The sequence below is a fragment of the Trichosurus vulpecula genome, chromosome 4 (assembly GCF_011100635.1).
Source record: "Trichosurus vulpecula isolate mTriVul1 chromosome 4, mTriVul1.pri, whole genome shotgun sequence".
NCBI classification, from domain to species: domain Eukaryota; kingdom Metazoa; phylum Chordata; class Mammalia; order Diprotodontia; family Phalangeridae; genus Trichosurus; species Trichosurus vulpecula.
The window spans coordinates 224,716,432-224,740,608 of NC_050576.1; the positions used below are offsets into that span (position 1 = coordinate 224,716,432).

A 24,177-nucleotide genomic window follows, 5' to 3' on the forward strand; every position below is an offset into this window, starting at 1 on the left:
CTACTCTTCACTTACAATCTTCGTGTGAACCTCCCTGCTCTTTACCCGCAGTTTGTTGACCTGAGACTCGGCAATGTCAGCCCGCTCCTCAGCCTCCTCCAGTTCATGCTGGAGTTTGCGGAATTTGGAGAGGTTTGTGTTGGACTGTTCCTCCTAAGGAAAGGAAAGGATCTGTCAGTAACAAAGGACCCATGTTTCTGGGTCTAGGTGGGAAAGGCCCTAACATTTTCTGACCCTTTAAAATAAATAAGTGGAAACTTTAATAGTGATGTGACCAATTCTGAAGATGTTTTCTTATCATTAGAATTAACCTTGTAATTTGAGGTTTTGTTTTTCATAAAATTTTCCATACCTACTTTTGTTACCAAAATACCTAAGCATAACAGAAAATAACTTACCCAAGAAACTAAGAGAAAACAAAATTTAACTTTCTAAGCTCTTCAGACTATGAAGGTGGTAACTTACTTATGATCACTTCTCATATGTTGTATTTCCACAATTAGGCAGCAGTGACTATATTCTGCCACTTTGCAAGACACAAGTACTCTTAAACCAATGGGGAGTTTTAGTGGCATCAGGTATATTTTAGGGTCATAGAACTAGAGATAGAAGTCATCTAGTTTAGCCCCTTCATTTCACAGATGAAGAAACTAAAGCCTGGGGAGGTTAAGTGATTTTCCCAAGGTTACACAAGTACTAAAAATCAGAGACAAAGTTTGAACTCAAGCCCTTTGACCCAAGAGTCAGCACTGTTATCCCAAATCTTTTAATGTATAACAAAGATCACCCAGGCTCTTCCTGGAAGAAAGAAGTTTCACTTACTTTGGAGCTTACGTGGGAATATTTGAGAAATGGAAAGAAATTATTGGATTTTTTTATTTTTAAAGACAGTATTATGAAGGATTTTAAAAACTGGTATGTTAACACTTAGACTTTGGGGGCACATACACAGGACGCCATTAATGGCATGAATCTAGACCTGAAAAATTATCTTTTCTACTTTCTTTTTAAACATTTTTATTTCTTTTATTTTTAATTTATGAAATAAAACAAGCATTTCCATCATGTAGCAAAGATACTTACAGCCTCCTCAGCTTGTCTCTTGTAAGATTTCACTTTTGCCTGGAGTTTATCCACTAAGTCCTGAAGCCTGAGAATATTCTTACGATCTTCTTCAGTCTGAAAAAATTGTAGATAGGTAGGGACTAATTAAAAACATGCGATCACTATTTGTTCGCTGATAGCAACATTAACTTGATAAAGATATTAGAAGAGATCACAAATATAGGACTAGAAGAGATCTTAGGGGACATCCAGTCTAATCTCTCATTTAATCAATGAGGAAATTAATGACCAGAGAGTTAATTGTATAAGATCATATAAGTGGTAAATGATAGAGGGAAAATTTGAACCTAAATCCTAACTCCAAATCCCCTGTTCACCATATCTCATTTATTTTTGCTTTTTTCAGGTGGTTACCCTGGATAAGCTGTTCCCCTTACCTGGTAAGTGAGCTCCTTCACTCTCCTCTCATGTTTGCGTAGACTCTTCACAGTGTCAACATTACGTTTCTGTTCACTTTCAACCTCCCCTTCAAGCTCACGAACCTAAAACAAAGTATTAGATTTGTTTTAAAATCTTTGCTGTAAACACTGAGTAGGACAAGACAGGCAGTGCAAAGATTTGGGATAGTTACTCTGGCCTCCAGTTTCTGGATCTGCTTCTTTCCTCCTTTCAGGGCCAGCTGCTCAGCTTCATCCAGGCGGAGCTGCAAGTCCTTCACGGTCTGCTCCATGTTCTTCTTCATCCGCTCCAGGTGGGCGCTGGTGTCCTGTTCCTTCTTCAGCTCCTCAGCCATCATGGCTGCCTGGTTAGCAAGTAAACCAAGACAACTATAAATGTCAGGTAGTCATATAAACAGATCAAGGAGGGAAACGGATGTGCTTTCTGCTCACATCAGTGATGGCCTTCTTGGCCTTCTCTTCTGCATTCCGGGCTTCCTGAATCATGTCTTCCATCTCACCCTGGATCTGAGTAATGTCTGTTTCCAGCTTCTTCTTGGTGTTGATCAAGCTGGTGTTCTGGGTAAAAGATAAAAACAAATGGCCATTTTTCTCCTTGCCCAAATAAGTACAGGGAATCATAATCTTTGGGTGGAGGGGAGGGAAGAGATGCAGACCTGTGATTTCATCAGTGGGAAGAACTTCAAGGGGAAACTCCCTATACTCATGCAAATTAATAGATCAGCTACAACTTAAAGTGTTGCCTGGTGGTATTGAGAGTGTCAGAGACTGGTCTTCCTGACTCCAAGGCTAGCCATCTATTCGCTGTGCCATGCTGCCTCTTGGAGACTATATGCCTAAAATTATTATGTTATCATGCCCAATATTATTTGTACAGTCAATTCTTAAGCGTTAAAGATGGCATTCATAGTGAGAATTCAATTTAATTCAATAAATATTTATGGCGTGACTGCTTTATTAAAGCACAATACCTCTCAGAGACTATATGCCTAAAGTCATTATGTTATAATGCCCAATACTGTTTGTACAGTCAATTCTTAAGAATTAAAGGTGACATCCATAGTGGAAATTCAATTTAATTCAATAAATATTTATGGTGTGACTGCTTTATTAAGCACAATACTAGGCTACTATGTGGTATGGAAAAGAAGGAATCTCATCATAGGATTTATATTCTAGTAGAGTATAAGACAATGTTGAATAGTATAAGTGTAATAGTGGATGTTACAAAATGCTAAATGGGTAGAGAGGAAGAAGGGATCACATTCAATGAAAGGAAAACAGGAAAGGCTTTAAGAAAGAGGGGGATTTGAAGTAGGCTTTGGAGGATGGATGTGACTTTGACAGGTATGAAACAGAGGAAAGATAACACCAAGATGTTGAGCCAAAGTGACTGGAAAGATGGTGATGTCTTTAATAAAAATGAGGAGGTCGAAAAGAACAGATGCAAATGTAGGTGAAGAGAATGAGTCTTGATTTAAACAAGCTAAATTTCAGATACTTGAAGGACATCCAAGTGGAGATAGCCTTCACGTACTTGGATATTGTACACTAATAATGTAGCTAGGTGGGGCTATAAATACAATATTAGACTTCTATTTGGGGAGGAATTGAGTTTGAATCTTGCCTCATATAACTACTAGATATGTGACATGGTGAGTCATTTAACCTCTCTCAGCCTCAGTTTCCTCATACATAAAATGGGATAATAATAACACCTACATCACAGGGTTGTTGTGGGGGTTATGTGAGGTAAAATGTAAGGTGCCTAGAAACATTAAAGTACATAAAAGTGCTTGTTATCTTATTATTATAAAGCTAATTTTTTTAACTTATTGCTTCATAGAAACTTTTTAATAGAGTTTTTATGAAGTACCAGCATATATTTAAGCAGGATCTGATTTGGACTTTTCCTTTTTTCCATTCTCCCAATACAGACTTTGTTGTAATTGGGCTCACCTGGGTGTGTAGGAGCTGCACACGCTCACTGGCATCCAGAAGCTCTTGTTCCGCTATCTTCCTGCTCCTCTCAGTCTGTTCCAGAGTTGCCCGCAGCTCCTCAATCTCAGCCTGCAACAGGTTGGCTCTGCGCTCCACCATTGCCAGCTGCTCTTTCAGGTCCTCCTGGCCTCGGAGAGCATCATCCAGGTGGATCTGGGTATCCTGGGTACAGCAAACAAAGACCACTATACATTGTGTTCTCAGGGTTCAGCTCAACCAGCTGTTCAGGGACAGCTAAAAGGCTGGCTCCATTTACCTTAAGTATTGTTTGGGTATTTCTGTAGTTCCTCAGGGCCTCTGCAGCCATTCTGTTGGCATGATTCAGCTGGATTTCCATTTCATTCAGATCTCCCTCCATCTTCTTCTTTAACCTTATAGCATCATTCCTGCTTCTGATCTCAGCATCTAGGGTGCTCTGCATCGACTCTACAACACGGATGTGGTTTCTTTTCAGCTGATCAATTTCTTCATCTTTTTCAGCGATTTTCCTGTCAATTTCAGACTTAACTTGATTCAACTCAAGTTGGATGCGCAGGATTTTCCCCTCTTCATGTTCCAGAGATGCCTTAATGAAAGACAACAATCCAGTAAGTAACAGAATGAAAGAACTCTATGTTCTAATAACCTGAGCTCCCAAGGAACCATTATTCTCCATTTTTATTCTGTATATTTCTTTAGGTCACTCCATAACCACCAAGAGTCAAGCCCAACTCCTTCCTGAATGTATCAGTCCACAATCTGTATGTACCTCAGCTTCTTCCAAAGCAGCCTGAAGTTCACTCTTTTCTTGCTCAGTCTGTTTCTTTATTTTCTCCAGCTCATGGATACGTTTGCCTCCCTCAGCGATCTGCTCAGTCAGGTCAGAAATCTCCTCTGTGAGTAGATAGGTAGGTGGAGATTGAGTGAGACAAGAGGAAAAATGGGAGGGTCTTCCAAGTCACTGTTAGTCAACAAGTGAAGGGGACTCACGCTGCAAATTCTTGTTCTCTCGCTTCAGGGTTTCTAGCTGGTCCAATGATTCCTCATAGGCATTCTTCATCTTGAACAGTTCTGTGCTGAGGGAGCGAGACTCCTTCTGGGAAGCTTCTAACTCAGCATGAGTTTCCTCGTACTTCTGTTTCCATTCTGCCAAGACCTGAAGAACAAACACAGTTAGTCTACTGCAAATAAAGTAATGAAAAGAAGTTAAAGACTTAAATATCATAAACTGTTGCATGGGATACCTTATCAAAATTCCTTTGCTTTTTATCCAGAGCTGCACAGGCTGCATTCGTCCTCTCCACGTCAAGCATCAGGTCCTCCACTTCATTCTGCAGCCGTTGTTTGGTCTTTTCAAGAGAAGCACATTTGGCATTCACAGCTTCTACATGTTCCTCAGCATCCTGTAGACGCTGGGCCAGTTTCTTCCTGAAGGATTACATATGTTTCACAAAATGAATAACTTAAACAAGAGTAATAATCAAAGAGAAGCGTGTTGGAACTTCATTAAAATATTGGTCATTATGAAATACAAGTAGAATTTGGCATAAGGTGAACATCTTGAACTCCCTGAAGGGTAGGCATATGTGTCCACATAATACACACACACACACACATATGTATGTATGTATATATGTAGAGAGAGAGATGTAGTGTGTTGACATGGATAAATATCTTCAATAGGAAAATCTGGGTTCAAACCCTGGATCCAACAACTATTGAATGTATTACCCCAGGCAAGTAGGTAACCATTCAGGATTCCTCAGTGTAGTAGGACTCCCCCGCCAAATATATACTCACATATGCCTTTGAAAGGAGTCCATGATGTGTCATATATGTTACTACATACATATGTATATATGGACATGTATACATATATATGTACATATGCCAAAAGGAACCTAATTATAAGGCAGTTCCTCTCATTGGACCGAATATTGGACCTATAAGGTTTATTGATTTACCTATTAATGTTCATTCAGCTGCAATCTAATGCATGAATGCTTTTAGCTCTTGTAGAATCTACCTAGAATCGATCTATTTAGAATTCATTTATTTCTCTTCCATTTAATATGTATAGTTTTTCTCTACTCTAAAAGATCATTGCACATACTTGGCCTCTTCCAGTTCCTCTGTTCGCTGAATGGCATCTGTCTCATATTTGGTTCTCCATTGAGCAACCTCGGTGTTGGCCTTGGACAGTGCCCTCTGTAGCTCAGCCTTGGATTCTTGTTCCTCTTCATATTGTTCCCTTAACAAGTCACAGTCATGGCGGGATGACTGAAGGGCATGGGCTAGTGCACTTTTGGCCTACAGGCAGATATCTGAATTAATTTTGTGATATACAAGGCAAGAAAACCCTAAAGAATGTGAGACCGAGAGTAAATTTTATCATGAAGTCAGAGAAAAAGTTTTGCAATACCTTGGTCTCTTCTTCAAGTTGCCTTTTTAATTCCTCAATCTGCTGTGTGAATGCTTGTTTTCCTCTTGACAACTGAGAAACTAAAGCATCTTTTTCATCCAGTTGACGTGAATATTCACCTGTAGTGCATACACACATATGTAGATGTGTACATATGCACATGCACATATATGCACAAAGAGAAAATTACCAATAGTACTTAAAGGAAAAACAGTCTTGGAAATCCATTTTGTGTGTTTTTAAGAGTTATGTTGGGAATTATATATATATATATGTATATATATAGATAACTAGATATATGATTGCAGAGGAAACTGCAAATTTATTATCATTAACACACGCGAGAAAAGGAACTTACCAGACTCAGTCTGTAAGCGCCCTCTCTGAGTCGTCAAGTCATTGATCAGGCGCTGCTGTTCCTCTTCCTTTGATTTAAGCTCACTGACTTGATCCTCCAGGGTGCGGCACATTTTTTCAAAGTTCCCCTACAAGTATAAAGGAATACATGAAAAATATAACATTTTAAAGTGTGATTTCAGAGTTATTTACTTATATATAGATACCTTTGAAATAGAATCAAGAATGATATCAGAGGAGAATGTTTCTTTTCCCCATCTTGAACTTTGTGAAAGCACATTTTGAAAATTTTGTAATTAGTTCAGAGCATGGATCTATTCTCACGCATTTACCAAGTAACTACCATGTGCTGGGCATTGTGCTAAGTACCAGGGATACAAAATCAAAAATGAAATAATCCCTGCCCTCAGGAAGGTAATCAGTGGAGACAACAGGCACATCGATTTGTATTAACATGTTATCCAAACCTGCCTGGAAATTACCCCATCTCCTAAGTAGCAGAGATGTTTAAAGAAAGAACTAAGATTGTTTCTTACTTCAACCTGCGTAAGAGTAATACAAGAATGACACATTACAAGCCCTGTACAGATATTTCATCACTCCTACATAATACAGTTTTGAAATCCAGTTATTCTTACAATTCATAGTACCTTGGCTTTAGAAATAGTTTCTACATTGCTGGCAAGATCGTCGATCTCCATCTTCATTTCACTCTTCTCCTTCTCCAGTTTCTGCTTGACCCTCTGCAGGTTGTCGATTTGTTCCCCGAGCTCAGCTACACTGTCTGCGTGCTTCTTCCGCAGAGTGGCCGCTGTGGCTTCATGCTGCAGGGTGGCCTCTTCAAGGTCCCTGCGCATCTTCTGGAATTCAGCCTCTCGCTTCTTGTTCATCTCAATCTGAGCTGAAGTGGCCCCGCCAGCTTCTTCCAGGCGCTCGCTGATCTCCTCGAGTTCCCTAGAGAGGTCAGATCGCTGCTTCTCAGCTTTAGCCCGAGAGGCGCGTTCTGCCTCGATTTCCTCCTCCAGTTCTTCAATGCGGGCCTGGCAATAGGGGAAAACAGACCCATCAGCCCCTTCGTGTCAGTGGCTGATTCTCTGAGAGATGGAATCCGGAGAAGTGATGACTTTACCTGCAACTCCTTGATCTTCTTCTGCAACTGAACCCCTAGAACTTGTTCATCTTCAATTTTGCTTTGCAGGTTGCTGATTTCAAACTCTTTCCTTTTTTAAAGGAGAAGGAGACATGTTAGTATTCACCAATATTTACAGTTAATTTCACAAATAACTGTCCTCTACTTACTTTTTAAATTTTTCATCCAGCTGTTGTTTCTCATTTTCAAGATCCATGATTGATTCTTGGGCCAACTTCAGGTCACCTTCAAGTTTTCTCTTTGCTCTCTCTAGGTCCATGCGAAGTTTCTTTTCTTGCTCCAGGGACCCTTCAAGCTAAAAGTTAACAATACCATAAATGATCTTTTGGGAAGAATACAGTTTCCATTTTACTGTCATAAAAGAACTGAATCTCCTTTATAATTTCAAGCTTACATCATCCACTTGCTGTTCCAGCTTGATTTTAGCTTTGGTCAGTGTATTCACTTTGTCCTCTTCTGCCTGAAGGTCATCCAGGGTCTGCTGGTGGGCCTCTTGGAGGGCTTTCTTCTCTTTGGTGAGCTTAGCAATGGTTTCATCCAGCCCTGCCATCTCCTCTGTGAGGTTTTTCACCTTTATAAGTGAAAATTATTTTCATTAAATATATAATTGTTTGCTAAGTACTATATTTATGCTGTATCACATATAGCCGTATGCTTTCCTAGATCTCTTGTATCCCATTTCTTTACGGTGAGATTCATACCTTATTCTCAGTAGCATGTTTCTCCTTTTCCACCTTTGCCAGTGTCAACTCAAGATCATCAATGTCTTTCTTGAGCTCTGAACACTCATCTTCCAGTTTCCTTTTCTTGGCTGTCAGTTCAGCATTGATCTCCTCCTCATCCTCAGCCCTTTCGGTCACCTCTTTGATTTTAGCCTCAAGTTGGATTTTGGTTTTGATTAACTGGTCACATCTTTCCTCTGCATCAGCCAAACTTTCAGCTTCCTTGAATAAGAAGGAAAGCCAAAATTAGAAAAGCAAAGAAGAAAATTAAGGCCGGACAATAGGAGGCCTTGAAAGAAAGATGGAAGAGATTGGACTTGATATACTAAGCAACCAAAAGCCAATGTAGGTCATTCATTTGATCATTCAACCCGTATTTATGTAGGACATGCAGTGTGAGAGGCAGGGTTCCAGGTTTGCCTTAGGGAGAGATTCAATTCAACAAGTATTTCGAGGTCCTACTGTGTCCTAAGCACAGCTTTGTGCTGAAGGTAAGGCCTATATTCTATCAGGGAATGGGAATGACATTTGCCAAGATAGATTTAATGTAAGGTCGATAATGGGGCAAATAAATGAGAAACCCAACCAAGTACTCTATGACCATCGAAGAGAGAAACAGCACATATTACTTACAGACTGGACTTGGAGTTGCAGATCATTTTTCTCTTTCAGCAAGGACACCATTTTTTCTTCCAGTTCTTTCCTTTTAGCTTCAGATTTGGCAAGTTCATCTTTTGTTTTCTGAAATTCTTCCTTCATGGTGGCCATCTCCTTTTCAGTCTCAGCACTCTTGAGCAGAGGCTTGATCTTAAAAAACAGCTTCATCCAAGGCCAGTGCTTGACATTCATAAAGGCTCGAATGTTGTATTGGATGCAGAAAATGGATTCCCTATTGACATATTAAATTAATGCTCATTAAAAGTTATGTAAGTAACTAAAATAAACTTTGTGACAAGATAACTTTATGGTCTCAATGAAACAATTTTGAAGTCTTACTCTAATTGGATTCATACCTTCTTTCTACCATCTTCTGGTACTCTACTCTCGCTAAGAAACCCCGGGCCCTAGCTTGAGTTCGGGTAATAATCTGGGCTAACTTATCATCTCTCATCTCTTCTAGGAGACCCAGAAGACCAGCTTTGAAGAAGACCTGCATAGGGGAGAGATTACAGATCATTGCTTCATCCTATAAGAAGTACAAGTGGGACAGGCTTGGGTAGGGTCATTACCTTTGTGTGGCCAAATTTATATTGGGTGTGATCAATATCAATAGATCCCAGAAGTTTCTCAGAAGCCTTCTTGCTGTCAATGAACTGTCCTTCAGGAATAGCACTTGCATTTAAAACTTTGTATCTATTGAGATAGAATAAATGTCATATAAGTGACCTTTCTGATCATCAGTTGATGGTAACTAAAAATAAAATAGTCAATGAAGAAACAATGCATTTTCCTATACTACTATATCTGTTCTTAGTGAAATGGGACAACTTTATTTATCAGGATGATTGATCTAGCTCTAGCCCCAAAGGGCCATCCCAAGACTTGTTCTTTTTCTCCCCCAAATTAATGCCTTCCCCTTCCCACTTTCAAATGCCTTCATGATCTCTTCCTTGCCATCTTGCTCTATCAAACTTGCTTTCAGGAAAGGACCTTATGGTCATTCTTACTAAGATTAAAATGACTGATAACATGTAATCATCTATTCATAAGGAACTCCCAAATCTTTATCTCTAGTCTCAACTTTTCTGCCAGTCTGTGACTTTAGACTTCCACCTTCCTCCTGGACATTTTTTCTTGGTTATCCTATCTGGCATTTAAGACTCCTTATGAAGTTTCCTCAGCCTGGTTTTCTGGCTTCATCTCCCACTGCTCCTCTACATCAGTGGTTGTCAAACTCCAGCAGAAACAGGGGCCACTAAACCACACATAAGGATCACTGCACATTGACTCAGGAAATCACATATATAATATTAGCTGTGTTCTACTGCATTTTTGTTTATTTTAAAAATATATCTCCGTTGCATTTTAATCCAGTTTGGGCCCACTCCAGTAGTTTTAAGTATATTTTACATCTCTGCTCTCCATGAAACCTCCATGCCATTCAATCTGATTTTCCCTCTTTGTGCTCATATTCCCCATCCTACTCCCCAGTTTGGGCTGACCCTTCCCACCCCTGAAGATCCTACTCTATCTCCCTTCACCTACACCAATGTTAGAGATCCTTGAAGGCCCAATTTAAATCTCATTTCCTCCATTAATTCTTCCCAGACCATTCCAATCTAAGTGCCTATGGCACTTATTATCTGTAGCACTAATTTAATAGGTGCCATTTTGTGCCTTGTATAATTAATTACCGTTCCATGTGTATACTTGTAATTAATGATAAGACTGTAAGTTTCATGAAGGCAAGAACTATGTCTTCTGCTTCTTTGTAGGCCCCACAAAACTTGCACATATCAGGTACTCAATAAATATCTGTTGTTTGGTTGTTTAATTGCCTAATTATACATCACTGAGTCCAATGCAAATTCTACAAAGTGTTTAAAAAGTTGGACTTTAACTTTTTAAAGCTATTTTAAAGATCATGATATTATTTTTGCCTTTTTCTTTTACAATGAGCTGTAAAGAATTCAGAAATATTTATAAGATTATATTAAACCAAAGACCAAAATCCTCAAAAGAGGATTATTGTGAGGACACAATGAGATAATATATGTATAGAACTTTGCAAACCTTAAAATGTTATATAAACTCTAGCAAAAAAAAAAAAAACCAAGCAAACAAAAACAATATAGAGGAGCTGACCTCTGTTTGAAGTCAGCATACAGGATTCGGCTTGGGAATCCTTTCCGGCAGATTCTGATGCCTTCTAGCACCCCATTACACCTCAGCTGGTGCAGGACAAGTTCGTGTTCCATGGCACCTGAAACATCCAAAATGTATGTGGCTACCATATTACAAAATAAAGAGTTTATTGTGTATTTTAATCTGAGAATATCTTACCAGGAGTTTTAGTTTCATTGGGAATGATACACCGTACAAAATGAGGGTGAGTACTCCTCAGGTTGGTCATCAGCTTGTTTAAATTCTCCTAGGAGACCACATGAAAGGACTCATTAAAAATGTGAACCTAATACAAAGGACTGATACTTGTGAAACTTTATCAAAAATTTTATTGGAATGCCAGAGTAATGTCATTTTAAAATCAATTCACAAGCATTTATTTAGTGCCTACTGCTGGGCCAGATAAAAGTAGTCCCTGCATGCAAGGAACTTACAGTCTATCAGGAGACACAATATGTATACATGTATGTATATAAAAAATGAATACTGTACAATGTCATTTACAATAGTGTTTGAGAGAGGCACTATTAGCTGGAAGGATCAAGAAAAGCATCACATATAAGATGGGACTTGAGCCAAGCTTTGAAGGAAATAATCTTTCCAGAAGCTACGATTTTCCCCACAGAACAGATTTCTCTTTTTATCCTGACAGGAAGCACCTATACAAATCAATCTTAAGTAGAATTTTCAAGACTCATTTGAAAACTTGCATTTTTTTAGTCACTGACTTTGCACTCTCTCTTCTCCTCCATTCCCTTGTTACACATTTACTTTTCATTCTATCAAATTTCATATCCCTCTAAGAAAAGATTTGCATCTACCAGCAGGGAATACCCAAGGTCTCCTGACAAATGTGGATTTCCTTACTATGTGGACTGACTTCCAGATTATCTACAGGATGAGCAAAATGACCAGAGATAATTAAAAATTATGAGCACCAAGGAGAGGCAGACTTACTTTAAGTTTCTTTTAGGCTGCCTGCTTTATATTCATTAGTCTCTATGGTTTCTTTTTGATCCTGACCTTGCATCGTTGCTTGTTTAAATGAAATTGTTGAATGTAACATGTTAGAAAGCCTTCTGAAAAACAACATGGCTTCTTTCTCTAGCACAACATGAAGAATGAGAATGATTCTAGGCAATTTAAAGTCCTTCATCCTGAGGTAAAGCCAGAGATTTACAGTGGAAAGGGGAAGGGGAAGGAAGGGTATCTCTTATTGATTAAGGTTAGACCTTATCTAAGTAGTTTGGGGATTTATTTTTTAAAAATCAGGTATCAGATTAGTGTTTAGTGCTGGTACCTAGTACCAGGTATGAAGAAATCTCAAATTGATTTCCTGCCTTACCCTGAAAAGAGCTGATACTGTCTGGAAAGAAGAACCCTTCTTCTTAGAACCTTTCTTGGCACCTCCACCACCACCCTCTGAAGAAAAGACAAAGTATGAGATTTAAATACAGTTTTGAGTCATCCATGTTCCTGTTACCCCTTTACTCCTTTCTCAAAGCAAATGAATTGCTTTGAGACTACTACTGGTCCTTCTCTCTCTTTCTTCAGAGTTAGAATTTTGTCTCACTAAAAATACACAACTAAATTTTAGTATATCTCTATGCCCCTGCTAAATATGCTATTATGTATACTTAGTAAAACTGTAGAGAGCAAATGTGGTATAATGGATAGAGGAAATGAAAAAAATCAGGAGTCAGAAGAACAAAAATTCATGTCTTTCCTCTGATACAACTTATTCCTTCAGGTAACTCTCCAAGACCATAGCCTCTGAGGGAGTTGGTGATCACATTGGTGGAGGGTGTTACAATACCAGGAACTTCCCACTTTAATGAACTCATAGTCCTATACCAAAAAGAGGAAAAATTGTGGAAACATTTCTCTAAAAAGCTGCTGATGGAGGTCAGTACTGAGAAGCAAGTGTTTGCTTTTGACTTGGCTAGACTGCCATCTTCCATTGCCCAAGATTCAGAAAGCATGGAGTTGGAAAAAAACAAAAGATTTTAGAAATGTGGAGCTTGAAGGGACCTAAATATATATACTGGTGTGCATTTGTCCATATATGCTAAAACCTTAGGAGCTTTTTGGCACTCATCAAAGTAAAGTAAAGTGGTAGAAATGGGGATGAAGGTGATTCCAAAGTGTCCTCTTGGCCTTATTAGCAGGGATTTTGCTATTGGGACCACAGAATAAAACATATCAAATGAGAACATGCCACCTGTGGAAAATTTTATGTTTTCTCATGTCTATGTAGCACCACGGTGATATCAATGTTGGAAAAGATCATGAATAGGTCATTAGAAGAGAAACTATTAACCACAGGCCTAAAAGAACAACTAGTTGCTCTGTGTACCTCCAGAGCCTAGATGAAGTCACCAGAAGAAAAGTACCACCTCCAGTTTGTAGTAATGAGTAAGCACTATCTTTCAAGAATTACCTGCATCAGCTGTCTGTGTCGCAGAGAAGAGGTGAGCTAGAGTTTTCATTGAGGATTTCTGGTATAGCCCAACTACAGTCTCATTAAGGGGGTCCTTATTCTTGTCAAGCCAGCCGACAATGTTGTAGTCCACAGTACCAGCATAGTGGATCAGAGAGAAGTGGGCCTCAGCCTTCCCTTTGACAACTTTGGGTTTCTGGAAGTTGCTAGACTTTCCAAGATGCTGCTCATACAGCTTGTTCTTGAAAGAAGTGTCTGTTGCCTTGGGGAACATACACTCTTCTTCAAGGATGGAGAAGATGCCCATTGGCTGGAAGGAAGACATAGGTACACTATGATTATGTGGAATATAGGTTTTATCCTGACCATAAAATTGAAATGAAATTCAACCATGGAATTTTTCATGAGTTATTTTTAAAGTCTAAAAATCCAAACACACCTTCTCAATGAGCTCAATGCAGGCAGCCAGGTCCATCCCAAAGTCAATGAACGTCCACTCAATGCCTTCCTTCTTGTACTCCTCCTGCTCCAGCACGAACATGTGGTGGTTGAAAAACTGTTGCAGTTTCTCATTGGTGAAGTTGATGCACAGCTGCTCCAGGCTGTTGAACTGAATAGAGAGAAACATAAGATTTGAAGCTGAAATTTTCTAGTTCTAGGCCCACATTTCATAGAAGAGGAAACTGAGGCCCGTGAAGGTAAAGTAACTTGCCCAAGGTTTTTATAGTTTTTTAAATGTGCAAATCAGAATTTGAACTCAGAGCTGGTAATTTCAGACCTCTTTTTACATGAGAAGCAGTATCATGTAACAGGTATTACATGATACTGTGAACAGTGCACTGGAGGTGGACAGTAGGCTGGCCACAAGGTGATAAAACTTTTTTGGTCATGCTAACCAATGAAACAAAGAAAAACTTTAAAATGGGCTTCCATCTTGTGTATCCCCCTTTCACTTCTGCAGTGACTAGCAGAGTGGTACAAAAGGAGATCAAAGGGAGAAAACACTTAGTTTTAGGCCATCGACAGACTCCTTTTGGACAGAGGCTATTTCATGTTTTTCACCGTATTGCCTGTGACTAGAAAGTGCTTGGCACATAATAAGAAATGTTCACTGAATTCAATTCAATTGAATTGTTATGAAGGTCCACAGTGCCAAGCACATCTTCACTAAGCAGAAATCAGTTTTCTTTTTTCTATGCTTTAGCAATAGTGCAGCTACACAAATTGTTGTAGGTCTGACCTTTGACCTCAAAATTACCCTATTGAGTCTTAGTCCTTACCTCCCTATTTACGTATTTCTCCAGTATCCATTCTGGGATGTCCTGTCTTTTACAAGTATACTTGGATGTTTTTTTTTAAATGTCAACCATATCTTGCATTGAGAGTTTCAGATCCTATTACAATACCCCACCAAGCATTACTAAGCTTGCTTCTGAACATATAGGAACTTGTAAAATATAGCACTACTTGAAATTATCTAATCATTCTCTTTTAAGTCATAATGGGAGAAATCACAAGAGAAAGGCACAGATGGCCTCTGTTTCTGAATCTATGGCCATATATTTCCCCTCTGCCAACTCACTGATAACTCACATCAAAGATCTCAAAGCCAGCAATGTCCAGGACTCCAATGAAGTACTGTCTGGGCTGTTTGGTATCCAGCTGCTGGTTGATGCGAGTGACCATCCACAGGAACATCTTCTCATACATAGCTTTAGCCAGAGCACCAACAGCATTAGTCACCTTAAAGTAGAAAAAATGTAATTCCTGTAGTTATCAGAAAAAATGCAAAGGATGCTCAAATCATTTGTAATTAACTTAAGTCAGGCACGTACTTGCTCTACAGTCTGGCCTTTGGTTACATATTCATTGCCAACTTTCACCCTAGGAAAGCACAATGCTTTGAGCAGGTCTGCAGAATTCAGATTCTGGAGATAGGCAGCTTTGTCAGCAACTGTGGGGACAAAATGAGAGGAAAAATTACATACATGTATGTATGCGCATGTGTATACATATACATGTATGCACATACATACACACATATATTTGTATGTATATCTATACCTATATATACCAATGAAGATTAGCACCTACTATACCATGGTGATTCTCCTTAACCTCAAGGGTCATAGGAGAGAAGAACCAGATTTGATTTCAGTTATGTAATCAAGCGACTTAAGAGGAATCAGCGAATACCTTCGGTGCCATCTGGCTCAGCTTGTTCCTCTCGCTGCTTTTGTTTGAATTTCAAGTTCCCATAATGCATGACAGCCCCTGTGAGCTTGTAAATGGCTACCTTTTCATCAGGTGTGAAGCCCAAAATATCAATTGCACTCTGTCAATAGAATCAATGAGGTAGATGTAAGATTAGAATCTGAATTAATACTGCTGTTAGTTTATTTTATTTTTCAAGTTAACCTGACAAGGGGTAGATACAGACACATTAATTATATGCCAGTGTGATTGAGCTAGAGGTCATCCCTTAACCACATACAAAGAAATAGACTTAAGACAGTAAGACAATATGATGCTTTATAGAATGTATAACATAAAAATAAGAATGATAATTAAGGCTTCTTTGATGACAACTGTAATCTAGTGCCTCATCATGGCATAGAAGTGAACTTGAGTTATCAAAGGCTATACCAGCAGAGCATATACTCTGGCAGTTTGTATTTAGTTGAAAAAGCTTTGAAAACAAGCCTAATCTGAAAAAACATCAGTCATACAAGGACCACATGGCTATGTGGCTTATCATAAGCAGTTTAACTGTTTAACATCAGCTGATGATTCTTGTGGGCGTAGAACCTTATGGAGCTATAGGTTGAGACAGTATAATAAAAATGACTGTGCTCTCTAATTAACTTATTTAGTCAAATTATCAAAGGATTGCTTTAGGTAAATAGAAAAATAGGACACAATTAATCTGGAGGAACCAAAAGTTAAGAATCTCAGGAGGAATGATGAAATAAAGTGGAAAGGAAGAAGACCTGCAGTATAAGATCTCAGACTGTTCTACAAAACAGTAATCAAAAACTGTTTGATACTGGTTAAAAAAATAAAAATGTCAATTGATACAAAACAAATTAGGAGCGCAGCACACAGAAGCAAATAAAAACAGCAACACTCTATTTAATAAACCCTATGGCACCAACTACTGGGGTAAGGGTTCATTCATTATTCAATAAAAATTGCTGGGAAAGCTGGAAAGTAGGCTGGCAAAAGTAAAGTAGAGAACAACCCCTTGCACTGTATACCAAGAAAAGATCCAAATGGATACATAACTTAGGTAGAAAAGGTCACATTGTAAAAAATTTGAAGTAGGGAAAAAATTATCTTTCAGATATATGGAGAGGAGAAATGTTCATGACCAGCAAGGGACAGAAAGGATCGCAAAAGCTTAAAGGGATAATTTTTTGTTGCTGTTGTTAAAGAAGATTTGAAAGTTTTTACACAAATGAAAAAATTGCTTAAAATTTATTACAAGAGCTGTTCTCCAATAGATAAATGGCCAAAGGATAGAACAGGCAGTTTTCAAAAGAAGAAATCCAAGTGCTCTAAATCACTAATAGTTAGAGAAATGCAAATTAGAGTTCTGAAGTTCCACCTCGTACCCATCAGATTGGCAAAGATGACCAAAAAATGAAATGACAACTGTGGGTGGAGCTGCAGAAAAATAGGGACTGTTAGTGGAGCTGTGAATTGGTTTAGCAGCCGGTGTGGGGAACCTGTGGCCTCGAGGCCACATGTGGCCCTCGAGGTCCTCAAGTGCAGCCTTCTGAATCCAAACTGATTTGTTCTGTGAAGTTTGCATTCAGTCAAAGGGCTGCACCCTCAAAGGTGTAGAGAAATTAAACTCAGACATGTTGAGCTAAGACTCAGTAATCCAAATAACTTATTATTAAAAACAATACTATTTCCATTGCAGCACACATTCCATTACTAAAGAAGGGGTGCAGATGGGAAAACAAGGATTTTCACAAAGGAGTTTAGATAAATGCAAGGATGATAGAACCCTAACAGGTTATTAAGGGAAATTAGGATATTTTTATTTTTGAGGGAGGTGATGTTTTCCTCAACCTTTTGAGGTTGACAACAAGAAGGACAGAAATACTCGTGCTTGAGTCGTCTCTTGCTGTTATGGTCAGAGAAAGAATACTAAATCTGGTGGGCTAGGGATCTCACCCAGTATGGAGTTACTTAGGTTCTTAAATACTTACATCAGTCGCCATCAGCTCCTCTTGGTCGTTAATGCTGGCAACAGCGATCTCTCCTTGACTGATAAATGGATAATCATATGGGTTGGTGGTAATCAGAAGCATTTCTGGTGATAGAATTGACAGGATCATCCTTCTCATAAAAAATCCAACATATATACACAATTGATATAACCAGAGCCACAATAAGTGATTAATGAAAAATAAGAATGGCTGAGAAAACAACCCAAACACATTGAGGTTGAGGTAAGAAGATTACTCCTTCTCCACCACTCTCTACTGAAGGGACTGACTCTTGAGCTAGACAGGCCTTTGTTCTAAACAAGTTCATCAATTCTGTTACTTCATTTAATGAAGGGAATTATGAAATGTCTTACCAATTAGTTCTGGTTTCTTGTTTGACGTAATCTGATAAAAAATGTGGTAGCTTCTTTCAGCCTTTAGCTGGAAGGTAACTCTTGACTTCTCTAGCAGGTCTGGGGAGATAGGTAAATTGTAATTAGTCAAAATTTAAAAGTGAGATACAAAGCTTAATTTTCAAACAAAAAATCATAGACATAGCAAATGCAAAAAATTTTGAAGGGTATACTTGGAAATCACTTCAGGATTGGCAGAACTTGGTCACTTACATGTTTCAATGTCTGCTGAAGCCAGTTTCCCTGTGGTATTGAAGTGGATCCTAATGAACTTACCCTGGAAAGGAAAAAGAATAATATGACCTTGTCTTTATGTTGCTTTCATCTCTGAGCAGCTCAACACCCTAAATTATACATGCAATCACTTCCACAAATACCATCATATTGTAGGAAAGATCTGAGTATCCCCCTTTGAAAGGTTTGTATTTAAACACAGATATAAAGTGTGGTAAGGAGGCAGCTAGATGGTTCAGTGGATAGAGCATCGGGTTTAGAGTCAAGACCTGAGTTCAAATCCCACCTCAGACACTTACTAGCTGTGTGACCTTAGGCAAGTCACTTAACCTCAAAACCACTCCAGTATCTTTGCCAAAAAAATCTCCCGGAAAGTATGGTCCATGGAGTCTCAAAGAGTTGAGTCAGGACTTAATAACAACAACATTAAATATTGTTACATCATGAAGGGCATATAGCAAGCCAGGGGTAAAACCGAGAACAAACTTTTACTTGTTGGCCCATGTTAATATCAGGCTAGTAACTCCCATCAGCTATGCTGTTCCATCATTAGAAGCAGAAGGAATGTATTTATGTCACTAAGAACCATAGTGATGCAAGGTGCCAGGTAGTATAGTCACAGAGCTCACATTTATAGGGCTCATTCGTGTTCCCAAAGAGACTTACAAAGCGAGAAGAGTTGTCATTCCTCACGGTCTTGGCATTGCCAAAAGCTTCTAAGAGGGGGTTGGCACTGATGATTTGATCTTCCAGTGTCCCCTAAAACAACAACAACAAACTCGTCCTCACATCAGGGACTCCACACAAGCACCAAGGAGCACCAGCAGAAACTTGACTCTGATTTGGTTCACAGCCCCACCTGCATCTTTCCGGTATCTTCCTTCTTCTTCTCCCCAGTCACTGCAATTGTTGCAAAGTACTGAATCACACGCTTGGTGTTGACAGTCTTTCCAGCACCGGATTCTCCCCTGCCAAATCCATAGAAGAGAAATGGTCAGACTCTCAAACAATTTAAAGCAACTCAGTGATCAACCCCCAGCATGATATCTACATACGTGATCAAGATTGACTGGTTCTCCCGATCTGTGAAAGAGAAAACAAAGCCACTTTAAATAAACTTCACTTTGAAAATAAAGTGGCATATTTCCTACTTTAAAGTCTCCTGTGTCCTTTAAAAAAATCACTGAATTACAGCTCATAAAGAACTTTTGTGGTCTTCTTCCTCTCATGAAACTACATGTTTAAGAGGAGGTAGACAATAAGAGGCACCTTGCAGCAGGGGATGTGTTTACTAGTCATGTAACCTGTTGATTGTGCCATGATCTCTGCTACATCACGTCATTATTGACGAGATGTAAATGGTGATAGTGAAGAACATAGTTTTAGGTTTCATTCAACCACTGATCTGATAAAATGTGAGCTACTTGACGGCAAGAGCCTTTTCATTTTAATCTTCATATCACTGGCACCCAGCACAACACCTTGTGAGTAGGTCATTTAAAAGTATTTCTTTCATTGAAATATTAGCTCTGATTTTAAAAGGTACTAATAAGTTACATTAATGTAATTAATAAAATAATTACTATATTAATTGTTAACTAATAATGTAAATTATTTCTTATTTGAAATGATTAAAATTTAATTAATTATTTTAAAACCTGTGATAATGTCAGTATCAAATTCAATTAATGCTTGGGGTTCCTTATGTCAAACTGACTGATTATTATTTCTTTGCTTTCTTCCAATCCAACAGGCATCTAGTTAGTTCCTACCAGACTGCTAGATACGTATTAGGAGACACCAGGGAGGCAAAGAAAAAACAAAATAAAACAAACCAAAAACAGTCCCTATCTTTCAAGGAGCTCACATTCTAATTGGAGATACAAGGTATAGGTATATGTAATAACCTGTGGGTAAAAGCACAGCACTGGGGTGACCAGGAATAGTCCATGAGCTGAGACTTGAAGGAAGAGAGGAGATTCTATGAGAGGGAGGTGAAGAGGGAGTCTATTCTGGGTGTGGAGAATAACTCATGCAAAGGCACAGAAACAGTGGCTAGAGAGTTGTTTTTGGAGAATAACAAGTTTGTCTGGAACATAAAATGTGTGAAGGAGAATAATGATAACTTTATAATGTATTTAAAAGGAATAGTAAGTTGCACATAATAGATTTGCAGTTCTGTTTTATTCCATAAATTAAAAATAAAATAAAGAAACACTTAAAATAAAATAAAGGAAAGGAGTCATGTGCAATAACCTGGCAGGTAGGCCAGAAGCAGATTTTTAAATTTCAGGCTAAGAAGTTTATATTACCACCTCACCCCCACCCCCCAAGTAATAGAGGTAGAGTGAAGTTTTCCTTGAATGGAAGAGTCATGTGGTCTTGTCAAAAATTCCTGTTATCTTAACTTTTCAAAAGGACAAATTTAATTTTAGGTGTTTGATTTCTGGTAGAATTGAAATGAAGGAGTTAGATTTCAAGTATGTTTTTGAATTGTTTTTAATAGCCAATCCCATTTCAATTAATAAACAAATATTTATTAAGCATCTACTATGTGTTAGGTATTGTGTTAATGGTGTTTTAAGGTTTACAGGGAGTGTTATTTATGAGTCCCATATGAGAGAGAGTATAAGTGGTAATAACATAAGAGTATAATTTCCACATTAGGAAACTGAGATTTAAAAATTATGTGTTCGGGGCCAAACAACTACAGCCTTTGAGCTTAGGCTCTAACTCAGATTTTCTAAATCTAGATGGGCTGTTTCTATTCTAGCAAATTAACAAGTTTAATTCCAGGTACTTTAAGCATTAGGGCAGTAATCCAAGTGAAGTTCTCTTAATCATGGGGGCTTGTATGTTTTACAGCAAATATTTGTTGCTGTTCAGTTGTTTTTCAGTTATGCCTGACTCTTCATTGCCCCATTTGGGGTTTTCTTGGCAAAGACACTGGAGTGGCTTGCCATTTTCTTCTCCAGCTTATTTTACAGATGAGGAAACTGAGGCAAGCAGAGGTAAGTGACATGTCTAGGGTCACATAGCTAGTAAGTGTCTGAGGCCAGATTTGAACTGAGGAAGATGACGCCTCCTGACTGCAGACCTGGTGCTCTCTCCACTGTGCCACCTAGCTGACCTTTACTGCAAATATATTGCCTCATAATTTACTGCTTCAGTTTCTATGCCCTCATAGGTATGTTTTATGTCTAAGCACTTAGCCTTGGTTCTGTTCTAGATCAGTACCCACTCACCAGTTAACATGAACTGATAGGCATTATCAGAGATGGAGAAGATGTGGGGAGGAGCCTCTTGACGCTTTTTGCCCCTGTAGGCAGTCACCACCTCTGGGTTGTACACTGGCAGCCACTTGTAGGGATTGACAGTGACACAGAAGAGGCCTGAATAGGTCTGTATGAAGAAGGAAGAGACAATAGTCTTATCGATATTAATTAAATGAAAGGGAAAGAAAACACTTTAAAAGGGGAGTTTTACTTACAAGGCATGAATATCTTCACCATATCATTTGCAAACAGAGTAAAGAACATGTTTTAAAAGTTATATCTTTAATAGCACCATACCTTAAATAAAGTTTATATTTGCTCATTGATAGTTTCTGCTAAAAACTGAGATCTTTTGAGTTCCTTTGGAACTCTGCAAGTCTTAAACTTAAAAGAATCGATGCTCTGCTTTAGGCAATGAATGGGGTATACCTTTTAGTAGAAGCATCATACATAGAGCGTAGCTTCTCCCCTTTGCCCCTAGAAATCACAGAATTACAGACTCTCAAAGTTGGAAAGGCTCTCAGATGTCATCCAGCCCAACCCACACATGTGGGGCACTCAGTAGAGAGGGCCCTGGATTTTGAAAAGGTGGACATGGAACTTCAGCTCTGTTACTTGCTACCTACTGCCATTTTAAAAATGAGGGAGCTGGACTAGATGTCCTCAAAAGTCTGTTCTATTCCATCTCTAAGCCCATGATCTAACAGAACAAGAATTCCTTTGATGGTCTCAAACCTTAGCTTAAAAACCTCCATTACCTCTCAGCCCATTCCACTTTTAAATAACACCACTAGTATGTTTTTTCCCTAACATTAAGTCTAAATTTTCCTTTTTTGACATTTCTATTGGTTCATTACTCCTTGTTTTTGCCCTCTGGGGTCCAACGGAATAAATTTAATCCCTCTTTCACATGATAACCTTTCCAACACTAGAAGACAGGTCTCATACTCGGCCATAAACCATCATTTCTCTAGGCTAAGTACATCCTCTGCCTTTAGCTAGTCCTCAGGTGTGTATGCATTATATGCAGTCACCATTCTGACTATTCATCTCTGAATGCTCTCCAGTTAATCAATGTTCTTCCTAAAATGTTTCACCAGAAATAAATGCAAAACCCCAGATGGTATTTCATTAGGATTGTGTGTACAGTAAGATTATCTACTCTCTAGTACTGGACATTATACCTCTCTTTTTGGTTTTCATCTAATATTATTGATTCATTTTACACTCATAGTCCACTAAAATACCAGATGTTTTCCAGTCGATCTGCTGTCAAGGTACACCTACCACATCTTGTATTCTTGAAGTTGAATTTTAAAACCCATATAAGATTTGTCCCTATTGAATTATATCATATTAATTCAGCTCAGTGCTCTAGCTGCTGGGATCTTTTGACTCTTCGCTGTTTGCCAACAAGTCATCTATTGATCTTAGCTCTGTCCTGTGCAAATTTGATAAGCACGTCATATATGCTTTTATCCAACACTCTGACAAACATATGTAAGCACTGAGTTTCCCTAATTAGAAATGGAAAAAAATCCTCAAATGATTTCCATATTTAATTCAGTCAGCAATTAGGAGCTACTCAAATGCCCATTCATGTGATCTGTAAAAAACTGGAGGAAACTTTCTTGCTTTTAGCTAATGAGACAGTCATGGGGAGGTGGTGGTCAGGCTAAGGGTGGTGTTATGGGCTTCCAAAAGCCATCGGAAACTGAATTATAATTTTGAGAGATTATTTAAACATTATCCCATTTGGGGATCATTGGGTTTAAGTTTCATCCTCAGATGCTGACTCTTTTCTTTTTTTGTAGTGGGGAAGGCAGGGCAATTGGAGCTAAGTGACTTGCCCAAGGGCACGCAGCTAGTAAGTGTGTCAATTGTCTGTGGCCGGATTTGAACTCTGGTCCTCCTGACTCCAGGGCTGGTGCTCTACTCACTGCGCCACCTAACTGCCCCCAACTCTTTTCTTAATTATTCCTTAGGGTCCATTATTTAAAACTTACCACATACAGTTCTAATTATAGGCTACTTAACTTCTTGAGAGCTATAGTGGGGCCTCTGAACTTTATTTAGAAGGTCACATGAATGAATTTAGAATTGGGGATAAGACAGCATGTGTTCTAAATCACAGATACTTTGAGATACACTCACATAGATCATCCAGGCTGCATAACGCTCTTTGAGGTTATACAGGACGGCAGGCTCATGCAAGTGAGTCATCATGGCCATGTCCTCAATCTTGTCATATTTGGGAGGGTTCATGGGGAAGATTTGATCTTCCCGCACTGTTAGTGTCTGGAAAGTAAAAACGTAAGAAAGGCACAAGTTCATACGGATTAGAAGAAAGAATAAATTGAATGTGAATTCAGTGTGGTAAGATTTTTACTTACTGCTCCACCTTCTGTTTTTACGGTCACTTTTCCTCCTTCTCGGCTTTGGATGGTGCTTTTTACAAAAGATTCCTTAGGTTCCACAGCAAAGACTGATGTCTTGGCATCAAAAGGCTTGTTCTGAGCCTCAATACGCTCCCTTTCAGACTTTCGTAAGTAAGGGGCTGCTTCCCCAAAAACGGCCATTTCATTGTCTGAACTCAT

The 24,177-nt window shown here is 38.7% G+C and overlaps 1 protein-coding gene across 5 annotated transcripts; it reads right to left on the reverse strand.

The window, feature by feature from the left end:
• LOC118846282 (myosin-2) lies at positions 1-24,177 on the reverse strand. 5 transcript variants are annotated; one of them, XM_036754637.1, is made up of 39 exons: positions 23,974-24,177; positions 23,735-23,878; positions 21,551-21,707; positions 19,361-19,388; positions 19,165-19,273; positions 18,972-19,064; positions 18,285-18,348; positions 18,033-18,131; positions 17,659-17,762; positions 15,635-15,773; positions 15,274-15,392; positions 15,032-15,181; positions 13,878-14,048; positions 13,439-13,748; positions 12,482-12,495; positions 12,344-12,397; positions 11,158-11,245; positions 10,960-11,077; positions 9,384-9,507; positions 9,168-9,304; positions 8,788-9,043; positions 8,134-8,376; positions 7,827-8,003; positions 7,582-7,727; positions 7,412-7,502; positions 6,933-7,322; positions 6,284-6,410; positions 5,926-6,044; positions 5,617-5,813; positions 4,748-4,931; positions 4,494-4,659; positions 4,273-4,397; positions 3,781-4,089; positions 3,483-3,686; positions 1,956-2,081; positions 1,697-1,867; positions 1,503-1,607; positions 1,084-1,179; positions 1-153 (listed from the first exon to the last, which is right to left on the reverse strand). In XM_036754637.1, exons 1-39 carry the CDS (start codon positions 24,175-24,177, stop codon positions 1-3), a joined length of 5,811 nt encoding a protein of 1,936 aa, XP_036610532.1. The 5 variants fall into 5 exon arrangements, with proteins under 5 accessions (XP_036610532.1, XP_036610530.1, XP_036610529.1 ...); XM_036754635.1 differs by lacking the exon at positions 12,482-12,495 and adding an exon at positions 12,764-12,771 and having other exon boundaries at positions 12,344-12,418; XM_036754634.1 differs by lacking the exon at positions 12,482-12,495 and having other exon boundaries at positions 12,344-12,418; positions 13,449-13,748.